This window comes from Centroberyx affinis, unplaced genomic scaffold (genome assembly GCF_046629955.1).
Source record: "Centroberyx affinis isolate AG114_WGS23_722 - 3 ecotype Tasmania unplaced genomic scaffold, CSIRO-AGI_Caff_v1 ptg002093l_1, whole genome shotgun sequence".
In the NCBI taxonomy this organism is placed as follows: Eukaryota; Metazoa; Chordata; class Actinopteri; order Beryciformes; family Berycidae; genus Centroberyx; species Centroberyx affinis.
This window is the reverse complement of record NW_027280419.1, coordinates 44602-60119: the sequence shown is the minus strand read 5'-3', so window position 1 is coordinate 60119 and position 15518 is coordinate 44602. Positions and strand designations below refer to the sequence as shown.

General features: G+C 41.5%; 1 protein-coding gene across 1 annotated transcript in view; it reads right to left on the bottom strand.

Annotated features, from left to right (window-relative positions):
- Window positions 1-14710, bottom strand: part of LOC139654464 (GRAM domain-containing protein 4-like) — a 61277-nt gene extending 46567 nt beyond the window's left edge. Inside the window, exons 1-2 of the mRNA XM_071531538.1 lie at window positions 14512-14710; window positions 3081-3312 (exon numbers count right to left, since the gene is read on the bottom strand). Of these exons, the coding sequence (XP_071387639.1) occupies window positions 3081-3312; window positions 14512-14540 (261 nt within the window). The 5' untranslated portion in view covers window positions 14541-14710. The remainder of the gene's footprint in view (window positions 1-3080; window positions 3313-14511) is intronic.
- Window positions 14711-15518: the final 808 nt, after the last annotated feature.

The following is a 15518-nucleotide window of genomic DNA, read 5'->3' as shown; positions in this document are numbered from 1 at the left end:
TGAGGAAAATGATAAAATCTGAATATTATCTGAGAGTAAATTAGTCTGGGAGTCTTGTAAGCATTGGTTATGGCCACCTGTAAGTTAGGTCCGCCAACTTAACGCAAGCCATGAAAAGAATTGCAACATTTGCATTTCATTCCATTCAATTTATTACGGTCAATACCAAATAAATCCCTGCAGAATGGAGAAAGTGTCAGTGACTGTGTTGTTGGCATGGGTCTGAGTCTTCAGTCGGTCTTTTGCTGGTGACGCAGACAGCAGCTGGAGGGCTTTCACTCCATCTGATCTTGTCAAAGGACAAGATCAACAGGAAAGGGACTGAATAAACAGGAACGCTGTGTCTCTGGAGGGGAAACCTCTTGGCCAAAGGGCCTCTAGAAAACTGCCGAGCTGCACCTCAACATGGAGAGTGAGTGGACTTAATGAGGCGGACTGCAAGAGTCCTCGCTCTGTTGGAAGGGAAATGTTCCTGAAGCATGACTGGGTTTGTTAGAAAACTGAAAGACGGCAAAGTGTTGAGGATTATCAGAGATATTACTACTAATCATCTCATTCTGAGGCCAAGGAGTGATTATTTAAGCATTCAGGATTATTTTCTTCTGAACATATTATTTATTCTTGTATAACTTGTTGAAAAAGGTTGAAAGACCAAAACATTGACACAATAAACTGGAGCTGAAGTAACTTTGTGTGCAGATTAGAATATTGTTTTTCATCTTTTGGGTGATCTGAAGTTAGGGTTCAGACTGTTAACAGCACCACTCTGAAGAAGAAAGCATATCGCCCTGATGCATGTCTTCTCTCTGTATAAGAGAACATGATGCCAAACTGCATGCCAACACTGGCCAGTAGGGCTGGGCGATATGGTTGAAATCAATATTATGATAATCATAAGGATTTTTCTTGATATCAATATAAATCACGATATGGTTAATGTATGCAAAATCACATTAAATAATCAAATTAATGTTCATCTCACTGAACCGAATGGTAATGTTAGGTGTGATGTCAAACAAAACTGAAATGTTCAAATAATATTCCTACCATACCTCATTTTATGAGAGTTTTTAAGTAAAATTTGCTTGTCATCATCAATTCAGACAGCAGAAATGTGTGTCACGATATTAAAATATCTTCATATCATCACGATATGATTCCACTGAAAGACGATAAACGATAATATTGAATTATGGCCCAGCCCTACTGGCAAGTGGAGCGTTTTCACCAATTGGTGAATTTGGTAGAAGAAGACCAAGGTGTAACAAGCAATTTTTTTTGTATTTTTTGCCATTTCTGCTTCACTGGATAGTTTGCAGAGAGACAGGAAAGATGTGAGACAGAGAGAGGTAAGACCTTGATGAATAAAGATTTCTTCAGCTATCTGCAGCTACGCCATTTTATCAGAGTCAACCACAAAGGCCGGTGGAATTTACCTACCATGACACCTGTGGAACAATTGTGCCATGCTGACCAACCATTATTTAAAACTATCTCTAGAGTGTATGATGCTCTTATGTCGAGTTTATTAATACCTGATCTGGACAGATCCAGACTTAGATGGGAGAAAGACCTGGGAATAAGTCTGGATGGGGAACTATGTGTGCAGAGATGGTGTCACCTCTACTTTAAACTCTAGATATAGACTGATACAATTTAACTTCCTGCATCAGCTCTATATCACCCCATATAAACTGCACAAATACAACTCCAATATATCGCCCCTTTGTTTTAGATGTGGCCTAGATGAGGGAACATTCCTACATTCCACTTGGCAATGCCTTAAACTTCAGAGGTTTTGGCAGGGGGTGTGTGACACCCTATCCAGTATTCATGGTGTTGTCTTTCCATTGGATCCGGAGATTTGTTTACTGGGTAACTTTACTAACTCCAACCTTAAAAATAGCCACGCTATAAGGCTCACAGAAATTTTCACACAAATGGCCATTGCTAAAAAATGTATTGCGTTAAAATGGAAATCAGATGCCCCCCCTCTCAATTGGAATGTGGCTCTCTGAAATCAATAGCTGTATACCCCTAGAGAAAATAACTTACTGGTTGAGGAATAAGAGTAAAATGTTTTACAAGATATGGCAACCCTTTGTGGATTATATGGAAAACCTCCCATCGCACCAGATTGATTGAGCCTCTGTATAATCTTCCTGTATTGAGGATGTGCTTGACCATATGATTCTTGAGGTGAGATGTTGCCCTGTGTCTCTCAATGTTTTGTTTATTTACATTATTTTGTTGTTATTGTGGAAGGTGTCTATTTGATTTTAACTTTGATTTGTTTATTGTTTGGTGTCTTCTTTGACTTTGTACTGTCATGTGTTGGTTATATGCTGTTTGTTATTGTGTTTGGCTTTGAAAAAGCAAAATAAAATATTCAAAAAAAAAAAAAAGAGAGAGGTAAGACATGCGACAAACTTAGGTCCAAGGCCGGTTTCAAATCGCAGATACACAGTATGCAGCTTAGTCTGACCAAGCTGCCAGGATGCCCTCAAAGCTCTTTGGATTAGTTCTTTTAAAGATTATTTTTTGGGGGCAGTTTCACTTTTATTTGACAGTTGAAAGTAGAGACAGACAGGAAAGATTGGGAGAAAGTGGGGGATGAAATGCAACAAAGGTCCCGGGTCGGACTCGAACCCAGGACGACACATTTACATGGTACACGCCTTAGACCTCTGACCCACCGGGACGCCCCTGGATTATCTCTATGCTGAGTTTGAATGGAACCCAACAGTTTGGATAAAGTGAGTCATGGTCTAGAGAGTTAAGTGATAAATAAACAACAATAAACAAGGCAATATTAGCCTGCAAAATTAATTCACTCTGATGTGACGTTCTCACCCATATGACTAGAGCCACAGAAAACAGCACATATTGGGGGGTAGAAAGTGTAGAGATGCACACATTATCCTTGTCAAGTACTTCTACCTTATCCGGGATCCTGTCTGCTCAATTAGAACTGATGAACCCCAAATCTAACCATGTTTCCACAGCAGCACATCAGCAGAGGAACACAGCATGCAACACAGACCATCACAACCATCTGAAGCAGAGAGGTCGGTTCCTACCTGAAGCTCCGTCTGGTCGCCCGCCGGGTCCCGCAGCTCCTCCAGGTCTTTGATGGAGGCCCGAGGCTTCATCAGGATCTCGTCGCTACATTCGTTGTCGGACGTGTTGGGCGACTCCGCCAGGTCCAGGAACTCGTCCCGTCTCTGGCCCCGAAAGCGGATCTTGTCCAGCCGCTTCAGCATGGTCAACACAGTGGACTCGGCCTTTATCTTAACATGGCATATGGCATTCCTGCAGAGAGAGGAGGAACAGAAAAATTAACCACACATCCACCACCTGAAAAACATCTACTCATCTGCTGTTACTAAAATGAAAGCTTGCATGAAGATATACTTCTTTTCTATAGTGAGCTTAAGTCAGTAACTGCCTTTAGACCAGTGGTTCTCAACGTGGGGTCCGGGGACCACCAGGGGTCCTTGAGGGGTGCCCCAGCAAATTGATGAATTGTTAAACTTCACCATTATTTAATTTACAAGAAGTTAGCACAAGTAGAGAATGTAGAAGAATGACTGTTCTGATCATAGTTTCTCTGTTATCTCTCTACCTACAATACAGATAGTCATGGAATTCTGGACAAAATCATATCTGACAATAAAAGTATTCTCAGATTTGGGTCCGAGAGACAAAATCTCATCAAATGGGGGTCCGTGGCCCTAATGTGGACTAAATTAGGGGTATGATATGAAAAAGGTTGAGAATCACTGCTTTAGACATTTGCTTACAACAAGAGAAATTTGGATTTGTGGCTGTTAGGAATGAAATCCTTTGAATGAAACGGTTTACAAATTATAGCCATTTCCATTCTGGCAGTTGTCTTGTTAGAGAAAAACACTGTTTAAACTGTTAAAAAGTTCACTGGCCTGAATGTGTCTCAACTACAAAAAAGCGATTCAACACCAAAGGAAACACCATCAATCCAAAACTTGACAAGTTCGTTGGAAATCATGTCTCGTGTCGCAGCGACAGCCCACAGTGGAGCTTTGTAATAGTGAGAATTATGGCACAGACATGATGTGTATACAAGAAAGGCTGAAACATCCACACTGAAACAATAAAGGCTGTTAGAGAGAGGGAACTACATTTCATAAAGGGTTCAAGTTCCGCTTTATTGTCATCTCAGCTGCACAAATCTACATATATACATCCAAATATACTCAGGGTTCCTACACATTTTCAATTAAAAAATTCCATACTTTTTCCAGACCTTGATTTGTTTTGAAGATTTTGTCTGGTGTTCAGTATGATTTACGCAGATAGACATCTTGCCCCTGCTAACTAGGTCATATCACTGTATAGATGAAGATTGTTCTTCACAGTGATAAATATCAGAATATGTGAGATAATTGGCAGGGTTCCTACACAGTTTCCATTTTAAAATTCCATATTCTTCCCAGACCCTATGTTCTTGACCGGATTTGATGTTGGTCTGTATTTGATATAATGCATGCTGACAGCGGCTGGGTAATAAGAGCGTCCCTCTATCTGAACATTATTCTTCACATCAACAAAAACTGTGGACTCAAAGTGGCTCTACAACAACATAAAAGCTAGAATTATGTGTGTATCGGACCTGAACCGCAACATTTTCCATACTTTTCCAGACATTTTTTCAAATTCCCAAACTATTCAAGACCTGGAAATGATCCAATTCATTTTTAATACTTTTCCAGACTTTCCAGACCTGCATAGGAACCCTGTATACTGTACATAGACTGTACACAATCCAATCACCATATCACATACAGTGTAACAAGGATTTTCTTTCTTATATATACCTAAGAAAAATGAACTCTGATACAGCTAAGACTTCAGTGTTTTGCACAAGATAAGACAAGGTAAGGATGGACCAAGGCTGGGCGATATATCGTATAATATTGATATACTAATGATCATTCCTTATTTTCAAAATGTTCTTGTGTGTAAATATCTTATGAAAGCACGAATACTCATCCCCAAAAATATCGTCACATTATAGATATCGAGGTATTCCGTCTAAAATATTGTGATATTTGATTTTGTTAATAGCGCCCAGCAATAGAAAGAACGCTTTAACATCTCATCTAAGAAGTGACACATGAAATCGGAACTGACTACCAGAAAATGAACTCATAGTAAGCGATGAGACAATTAAGCTGCAACTGCAAACTGTAAGGTGATGAAATACAAAAAGGATGAAAAAATGAGTGAAGAAGAAGAAGAAGAAGAAGAAGAAGAAGACAACTCTGCCACATCATCTTCAAATGTCTTACCTGACACAGAGTCCCTTGTCACTAAATAATCATCGGCACAGGCCTTTTTAAGCTTTATTTATCCAGGGAGGGTTTGCTGAGTGCCTATATGCTCTTTTTCAGCTCCGCCTCGATTCACATTTCATATTGTTCAACACACACACACCTAGCAGCAGCGAGCCAATCAGCAGCTCCACTGGCATTTATCATGGCCTTTATGGTATTTGTTCAGGGAGGGGAGAGCATCATTTTCTTTCCCTGCCCAGATATTTCCTAATCTGGTCCAGGGATTCACTTGCATAACAAAAAGTGCTGATTAAACACAATAAAAAAAAAAAAAGGAAACTAGATTATGCAACTAGATGGCACTCAGTGGAGCTCATACCTCCACTAACACTATGCAATTGTCAATATATGCCAGTTCCACATTTCACCAAAAGTTAATCATTTCTTCCATGCCACATCACCAACTTGTTTCACATTTTCCTGACTGGACCTGAATGGGACATGAGATCTGTCTGTTCACATTCTACACACTGTTAATCATTTTATCCGATTGTCTCAACACCACATGACCAATCAGCTCTCTATCTATTCAGTTTTCATTAGTGCTGCTCTTCCACCACTGGAGCAAGTTCTGGAAAAATAAGCAGGGTTAAGTCTAAACTGGAAATAAGCTCTCCAGTGCGTCCATGTTGTTTGATTGGGCCAATAATGGAGGGTTTGTCTCTTCTTCTGTCTGCTGATTGGCCACAAAGTTTGATGGTGTTACGTGAATCTGTTCGGAAGTTATATGCCTTTTTGTGAGAAGCCACGCCCACTGCCACACCCCCCTGTGGCCAAGTTAATCAGTTCTTCCTCGCCCCATGACCAATCTTTCCCCAAAGTTTCGTGCAAATCCATTGATAACTTTTTGAGAAATCCTGCTAACAGACAAACAAACAAACAAGCAAAGAGACAAACAGACATTACCCCCGTCCAACTCCATTGGCGGAGGTGATTACTAATTAATATATTAGAACAGAAACAAATAGCACTAAAAGGCAAAGGAGGAAGGAGACGTGAGTTTGTGACTTTAATGCCGCAATCATGTTGTGTTGACTTAACTGTAAATCGATCTAATTAGTGGATTATAAAATTTATGGTGATGATAACAAGAAGCAGCAGATCGCCATGTTGGTTGTGGGTATGCCAACAGGTTAAACACGTGAACACTTCCAAGCTGTAGCCACAAGATCCTGTTCTTCTGCTTCTTCAGATGTGACGTGAACGCAGCATTAGGGTTCGACCCCCCCCCCACCCCTCCACCCCCCATGTTCCTGCACTGTATGTGCGGCAAACAATGAACCGGATGAACCAACCAGACTGTGACCAGAGGAGGACGGAGAGAAGAAGAAGAAGACTGACAATGAGAAAGCGGATGTTGGGGAGGTAGAGATCAGAGGAGAAAGAGATGAAGAAGAGGAGGACTTTCATTTCAAGCCGAGCATGAAATGAAAGTGAAAGTCAAAGGAAGACAAAAAGAAAAGGAAGGTGGAGGGGAGAGGGCTTCAGCCAGCCAGGCTCAGAGAAAAGACAACTCAGATTACTCATGGGAAGATGAGTGGATCTCTCCTTTAACTCAGGAGTGAATGGACTCTGGCTGGGCCTGCATGCTGTCGTCTATTTGCCAATGCAACTGTAAGAGTGAAAGAAGAGAAGAAAAGAAAATGTGTAGGTGAGACGAGGAAACCAAGAGGAGCTCAGAAATATATCTCAACCCAGAGGAGAATAAAAAGACATTAAAGGTCCATATTCTCCACTGTCCAGTGTTTTATTTTGTGTCTTGAGGTCCATTCAAAGCTGTGTGTGTGGTGTCATGAACCAAAAACACTCTCAATCCATTTTGATCATTTTCCAGCATCTCTCTGAGCCTTACCAAGAACAGGCTGTTTCTGTCGCTGTGTCTTTAAGGCTCATTAATATTAACGACCCCTCTGTTCCGATTGGCTAACCGTTTCAAGAGTGAAACGTGAGACGCCGCGGCCCGGCAGCTACAGGTAGGGAAAACTCTCCGGTAATAAACAATGACAACCGCTCAACCGCTTTGAAAAAAACACTTTGTTAGTCTATTATTTCTTACAAAAATGATAATGAGCGAACCTTTGTGACGCCACAAAGTTACGGAAGTCCAAACGGCTCGTTTAGAGGCTCGCTTTTCTAATATGGATTGTAGCTATTGGAGTGTATGGATGTTGATACTTTCACCATGTTTAGATAGCACATCCAACTCCTTTATAATCAAAGAGACAAGGGGAATCCTGTTTTACATGATATGGGACCTTTAAATTCAGAATGCCAGCTCTTCTTAGTGGAGCCTTGGCAAATATGTGGGAGAACGTCAAAAAGAAAAGAAAGTATAGTAAATAAACCTAGTATAGCTGAAGTCACAATGACACTGCTGCTCAGATCACAGCATCTAAATCTCAGGCAATCACTGCAGTGCCAGCTGCTCTTGTCTTCCTCATGTCAGTCACACTGTTAACATCATGTACGCTCATTAGCTCATTAGCAGTCACTTTAGGGCTGTAAAGTTACGGCAGCTTCCTGTATCCTGTATCTGGCTTTGTATTGCTTTGCGTACTTCTGCTATTGTCAGACCGAATGCCATGTACCAGGTGTTCATGTTGATATGTTTGTTTGATAATTGTTGTTGTGCTTTTTTCGTTTTTGTTCTCTTTTGTGTTTTTGTGTTAAACAATAATATTACTAATAATAATAATATGTTTAAAAAAGCTTTGGGAAATTTTGAGGCAACTTTGAGGTAAATCTGGGAATCTACGTAAAATGGGAATTGATACAGTTGATTTTATTTTGTAAATTTACAATTATTTTTCGATATTATTTCGATATTGACCTTTTATTGAACTGGGAGCTGGACTAGTCTGATATGATGATATGATGCAGTTTGACTGATTATATTTGGATCAGATTCCAAACAATTATGTATGAATATGTTTTATTACTATTGTTGTTATTATCATCATCATGGGTTTTCAATGGAGAGTTTTAGTGTCACATGGTATAAATACTGACTTCTGCACACTGCCAAAAAAAAATTCTGAGGAAAACACTGACTACCTAGAAGGGTCAAATTTAAAGAAATTGAATATTAACAGCTATTAATATAAACAGCTTCAATCCAAAATTATTGGTGTCAGCCATCAAAACCCCCTAACAGTTGAACCCTGCTTTGTTATGCTGTGCTGTGACCTCTGACCTTTGACCTCCTTACTACTGTTTGCTGATAATGTTGGTGATGTAGGAAGTGAAACTTGTTCTCCAGTTGCTTTCATCATAAGTCTCCCTGGATAAGAGCATCAGCTAAAATGTAAATGTCTGTTTTTCAGTCCTGGCCATGAGAGCAGTGCTGCAGATAAACAACACAGACAGGCTGTGAGTTTAGAGTGAAGTCCTTCACTCACACACTGTGTTGTAATGTACTGTAGAGCAGTGGTTCTCAGCTGGGGGTCGGGATGTTTGTACGATACACATCTATCATAATTTTTCTCAATTTTTGTGAAATACTGAATAGTTTTAAGCCTCAAGGCCTTCTCCTCTGACAATTAATTAAATTAAACAACCTGATATGGGAAAATCATTCTTTGTTTGAACTGTGTAGATGCATAAGCAGCCAAAAAGGTTGAGAACCACTTATTTAGAGCAGTGATTCTCAACCTTTTCCATATCAAGGACCCATAATTTAGTCCACATTAAAGCCACATACCCACATTTGATGAGATTTTGTCTCTCGGACCCAAATCTGAGAATATTTTTATTGTTAGATATGATTTAGTCCAGAATTCCATGACTGTCTGTATTGTAGGTAGAGAGATAATAGTGAAGCTACGATCAAAACAGTCACTCTGCTACATTCTCTAATTGTTTTAACTTCTAGTGAATGAAATAATGCTGATATGAAGTTTAACAATTGATCAATTTGCTGGGGACCCCCTGGAACCCCCTCAAGGACCCCTGGTGGTCCCCGGACCCCACGTTGAGAACCACTGATTTAGAGGATGACTTTGGCCGCTGGACTGGTTTGTGTTTTGTTCTGAAAGGGAGAGTGAGTTTCACTCTCAAATCCCAAAAGACTTTCTGTACTCAGCTCTGCTGGGTTTGACTTGGGTTCTCTCTGATAAGGGAAATACTTGCTTTCTTAACACAACACTAAACATTATTTTGCCACTGGCTTGCTGTTCTACAGGTTTTTTATGCTTTAGATTTGTGGTGGTATCAGGGTTTTTATGTGGATCCCAGCAGCCTGATCCCAGGAACCACAGACCTGAGTTTTGAGTCTTCTACCAGCGGCTTCATACTGAACCGGGCTGCAGCATCACAGCCTCATCGCTCCTGTCGCTCCTGCTCCCTGATCCAGATCTTCATCAGCTCCAAACCCTCTGACCTGCTGGCTGTGCTCACTGCGCTTCACATCAACCATCAGCAGAAAAGAGTCCGGCTCCAAAAAGACTCCAAATCGCCCAACTCCATGCAAGTCAATGGACCACAACCCAACTTCTGCTAAAAATATAAAGTCAATACATTTTTTCCACACATTTTTATGGCCTCAGCAACTAATTTCACTTCTTCTAATGTGTGTCCTTTTATGCTGATTTTCAAAATAATTGTGTCATTAACAGGATATAACGGTTGTTTCTGGTTGTGTTTGCCTAGCGATTGACGGGTCGCCCATGCAGCGCCGATTATGGACCAATAGTAGGCAGCACTGCAGCTCTGCACACGACCCAAGCCCCGCCCCCTCCACCTTTGCTATCCTTTGCCTCGCTTTGGCTGCTCAAAAAAAACATCAACTGTAAACCCAATCTCCAGGCTTCAAACCGGCCCTTCAGAGGCCTACAGGTGATGTCACACTCACTATGCCCATCTGTTTTATATCGTGATGATATGAAGATATTTTAATATTGTGACACACATTTCTGCTGTCTAAATTGATGATGACAAGCAAATTTTACTTAAAAACTCTGATAAAATGAGATATGGTAGGAATATTATTTGAATATTTCTGTTTTGTTTGACATCACACCTAACATTACCATTCGGTTCAATGAGATGAACATTAATTTGATTATTTAACATGATTTTTCATACATGAACCATATCTGATATATATTGATATCAAGAAAAATCCTTATGATTATCATGATATTGATTTCAACCATATCGCCCAGCCCTAGTTCAAACCATCAGGTCAGCAGACGGACAGAGACTTCCTGCAGAACATCAGCAGCTCACTCAGCTCCAGTCTGAAGAAGGGCTGGGCGATATGGTTGAAATCAATATCACGATAATCATATGGATTTTTTTCTGATATCGATATATATAATACGATACGCCTCACGTATGCAAAATCATTAATCGTTAAATAATCAAATTAATGTTCATCCCACGGAACCGAATGGTAATGTTAGGTGTGATGCCAAACAAAACTGAAATTTTCAAATAATATTCCTTAAAACAGTGATTCTCAACCTTTTTCATATCAAGGACCCTAATTTAGTCCACATTAGAGCCACGGACCCCCATTTGATGAGATTTTGTCTCTCTGACCCAAATCTGAGAATATTTTTATTGTCAGATATGATTTTGTCCAGAATCCCATGACTATCTGTACTGTAGGTAGAGAGATAACAGAGAAACTATGATCAAAACAGTCATTCTTCTGCATTATCTAATTGTGTTAACTTCTTGTAAATGAAATAATGGTGAAGTTTAATAATTCATCAATTTGCTGGGGACCCCCTGGAACACCCTCAAGGACCCCTGGTGGTCCCCGGACCCCACGTTAAGAACCACTGCCTTAAAATGTTTCACACCTCATTTTCAAAATAAAATGTGCTTGTTATCATCAGTTCAGACAGTAGGATTGTGTCATCATGATATCCCAAAATCACCATATCATCACGATATGATTCAACTGAAAGACGATAAACGATAGTATTGAATTATCGCCCGGCTCCAGTCTGAAGTTCTCTCTCTCTTCAGGACCGCTCCTTCCCACCGATCCTCACTCTGGATCCTCACTCTGGATCCTCACTCTGGATCCTCACTCTGGATCCTCACTCTGGATCCTCACTCTGGATCCTCATCCACAGAACACCACAGGTTGCTTCAGTTTCATGAGCCTCCTTCTGTCCAACAGGTTTCCCAACAGTAGAGCCTGAAGTCCGGCGTTTTCTCTTCTCTGATGTTTTAACCTCCTGAGGACCGAGGCGGATCGGGCCTTTGGCTTCAGGGCTGCTGGGCTTTGGAACAGCATTAGCCTCTTTCAGATCAATTCTTAAAACTCATTTGTTTAAACTGCCGTTTTTATGTTTTATTCATTAATTTATTCATGCTCTGAATTGTTTTATCTCCTCCTGCTTGTTTTTATTCTCCTTTCCTTTTGTTCTCTTATTCTCTTTTTCCTCCGTTGCTTTGTTATTTCATTCCTTTGCTGTTCTTTTATCTGTAAAGCAGCTTTGTAAACTTGGTAAAGGTCTATGGCTGCAACAAACAACATGAATCAAGGCTGTAGCGGTTTTGGTTAAATCTGATCGTGGCGGGACAGGAAACAAGTTGTTTCTCTCTGCATAACTCAAATAAATATATCAGTCATGTACACTGGATTAAAATAGGAAGTTGTCAGTTTATACAATCATGTAAAGATCTTAATCAGACTGTTGCCTTACCCACAGTGTTGGCAGTAGTTGCATTATGTGATGTAAACGCAGCCACTGAAGAGTTAACTTCCAAAATACTTCATATGCATTTTGAGAGAAGAAAATACTTGCAGTTGATCGCTCACTATCTCTAAAATCTAAAAGGTTCCACTCACTATTTAATGTGCTAAGGTGCCAGAAGACCGAAGAACAGTGTTAAGGAAGAAGGTTCTGCACACTTTTATCCATGCAAGTTTCTTTAATAAATCAAGTGCCAAGCTTTTGGTCACAAGACCTTCATCAGGGCAAAAGCTTTTTTTTGCCCTGATGAAGGTCTTGGCATGGCACTCACATGGATCTAAGTGTGCAGAACCTTCTTCCTTAATACTGTCAATCAAGGATGTAAAAGATCTGTTCTCTGAAAAGTACCAGGCAGAATCTATTTAGATTTTGTGCCATCAATCATTTAACAGTAGCTGTCACTTTATTTCAAATAATGGATTTCTCATTTAGGAACAAAACTCATCAATTATACAACACAGACAGCAGCGAGCGGCCATTAGCCTCACAGAGCTGCTCCGTTACAGGAAGCCGGACCGGGTGTCAGGATGAAATGCAATCTGTACAGAGGAGAGAATTTCCCGTTGTGAAGTTCAGTGACCTCTGACCTCCCGCCGCATCACCGCCTCGCTCGCCAACGTCTCACATCAGACTGCCTCTGGTCTGAAAGGTCGCCTCCTCCTGTCAGCTCCTGCTCGCCTGCAGCAGGACGAGCCGAACCACAGCAGCACCCCCCGCCCCGCTGCCCCCCCGCCCCGCCACCCCCCCCGCCCCCCCGCATGTTCACACCGCAGGGACGATTAACATCAACTACAGAGGCAGCAGCAGCAGCTCAGGGCTTTGCAGTTCCATGTAGAGATTAGGGCTGCAACTAACGATTATTTTCATTGTCGATTAATCTGTCGATTATATTCTTGATTAATTGATTAGTTGTTTGGTCTATAAAATGTCAGAAAATGGTGAAAAATGTGGATCAGTGTTTCCCAAAGCCCAAGATGACGTCCTCAAATGTCTTGTTTTGTCCACAACCCAAAGATATTCAGTTTACTGTCATAGAGGAGGAAAGAAACCAGAAAATATTCACATTTAAGAAGCTGGAATCAGAGAATTTTGGCTTATTTTTCTTAAAAAATTACTCAAACCGATTAATCGATTATCAAAATAGTTGGCGATTAATTTAATAGTTGACAACTAATCGATTAATCGATTAATCGATTAATCGTTGCAGCTCTAGTAGAGATTAGTCGATTAATCGATTAGTCGATCAACAGAAAACAGATTATAATTTTGATAATCGATTCATTGTTTTAATCATTTAGATTTGCTGCTTTTCTCAGTTTCATATCATTATAAGATGAATACTTTGGAGGGTTTTTCCTGCTGATCAGGCTGAGTAAGACATTTTAAGAATCACTTTGACCTCTGGGAACTTGTGACGGGCATTTGTCATCAATTGATCATGAAAATAATCGTTAGCTGCAGCCCTAGTTCAATGTGTTTCCATGTAGGAAACACAAACTGAGGATACAGCCAGCTGGATCAGAGAGAGGACAAACCCCAGTCTGACTGAATGACTGACTGACTGACTGTCTAGCAGCTGGTTTCACTAGCTGGTTCCTGTCTGGATGAAGGATGAAGGAGTGTTAACTGGTTTCACTAGCTGGTTCCAGTCCAGATGAAGGAGAGTTAGCTGGTTTCACTGACTGGTTCCAGTCCAGATGAAGGAGTGTTAACTGGTTTCACTAGCTGGTTCCAGTCCAGATGAAGGAGTGTTAACTGGTTTCACTAGCTGGTTCCAGTCCAGATGAAGGAGTGATGCTGGTTTCACTGACTGGTTCCAGTCCAGATGAAGGAGTGTTGCTGGTTTCACTGACTGGTTCCAGTCTATGTGAAGGAGTGTTACTGGTTTCACTGACTGGTTCTGATCTGGATGAAGGAGTGTTAACTGGTTTCACTGACTGGTTCCAGTCCAGATGAAGGAGCGCTAACTGGTTTCACTAGCTGGTTCCGGTCTGGATGAAGGAGTGTTAACTGGTTTCACTGACTGGTTCCGGTCTGGATGAAGGAGTGTTAACTGGTTTCACTGACTGGTTCCTGTCTGGATGAAGTAGAGTTAACTGGTTTCACTAGCTGGTTCCAGTCCAGATGAAGGAGTGCTAACAGCTGGACTGTTTACAGACTCTGGACCAGCATGCACCCTGGCTGTCCATCCCTGCTCTGCTCTGTATCTGCAGTGGAAACAGGGAAACTGACCAGCCTCTAACTTCTAGTGAATGAAAGTGAATCAGTTGTTGTTTATCTCTGGACCTGCTGGACCCCTCGGGGACCCCCGGAGGTCCCTGCAGCCCAGTTCGGGCACCCTGCGGCGGGCGGAGGCATCCTGTCCGCCCGCCGGAGGGAAACAGACGATGAAAGGAAACAACGGAGGCGGTGAAGTTTCTTACCGTGAACCGAAGCTGTAGCAAAGTTTCATCCACGCAGCTGTCGGTTGTTCCTCCTCCCTCCTCTCGTGCCAGGCGGACACTCCCGCTGCAGGACCCGCTCCAGGACCCGCTCCAGGACCGTCCAGTACTCGCTCCAGGACCCGCTCCCTCTCTCTCCTGACGGGGAAACCGGATTTGACAGCGAAAGCGAGGTGTTTTCTCGTCCTGCTGGCCGAGGCTCAGATGTGGACGAGCAGCGGCCAAACCAGGAAATGATGTCATCACGTCGAGCTCTTAAAGGGGCCGTCAGACGACTCGGGCTCAGACTACTGTACAGGTTATGAGAAACTAACGGGAGCGTATCTTTGATATGTCTGATTGGGTGTATTTTTTTTACCTTTCCAATAAACTTAAATAATAATAAATAATAGTAACAATAATATATCATAATAGTAATAAAAGTCACGTGTCAATAAACATTCAAACGTTCATATTATTTTCCCGCTCATTCCTGTGTGTGTGTGTGTGTGTGTGTGTGTGTGTGTGTGTGTGGAGAGGAGGGGGGGTGCAGGGACACACCCTGGCACAGAAAGGACCACCACAACCCTCTATAATTATGTTTTTAACTGTATGTATTATCATTATTAGTAATATTATTTGTAGTAGTAGGCTATTATTAGGCAAATAAAAAGGTGGGCGGTTTTGTATCAATACAATAATAACATGGCGACCACAGTGTTGCTGGTTCAAATCCCCACATCATCTGTGACAGTCTTGATGGTGAAAGGTAAGTGAGAGAGAGTGACAGCTGTTGATGTGCTGCTAAGCAAGGCACTGAACCCCCCCCCAGCTGCGCAGTGCGGCTGCGCAGTGTCCACCAGTAAACACCACGGGTTAAACTGGGCAGCTCCCAGTGGAAGGGTACAGGAACATGAAATAGAAAGCCTTTATTATCATTGTACAGAATACAACGAAATTAGGAGCGCTACTCCTGATCAATTAAAAGACACAGGGAAAGAAAAGAGAAA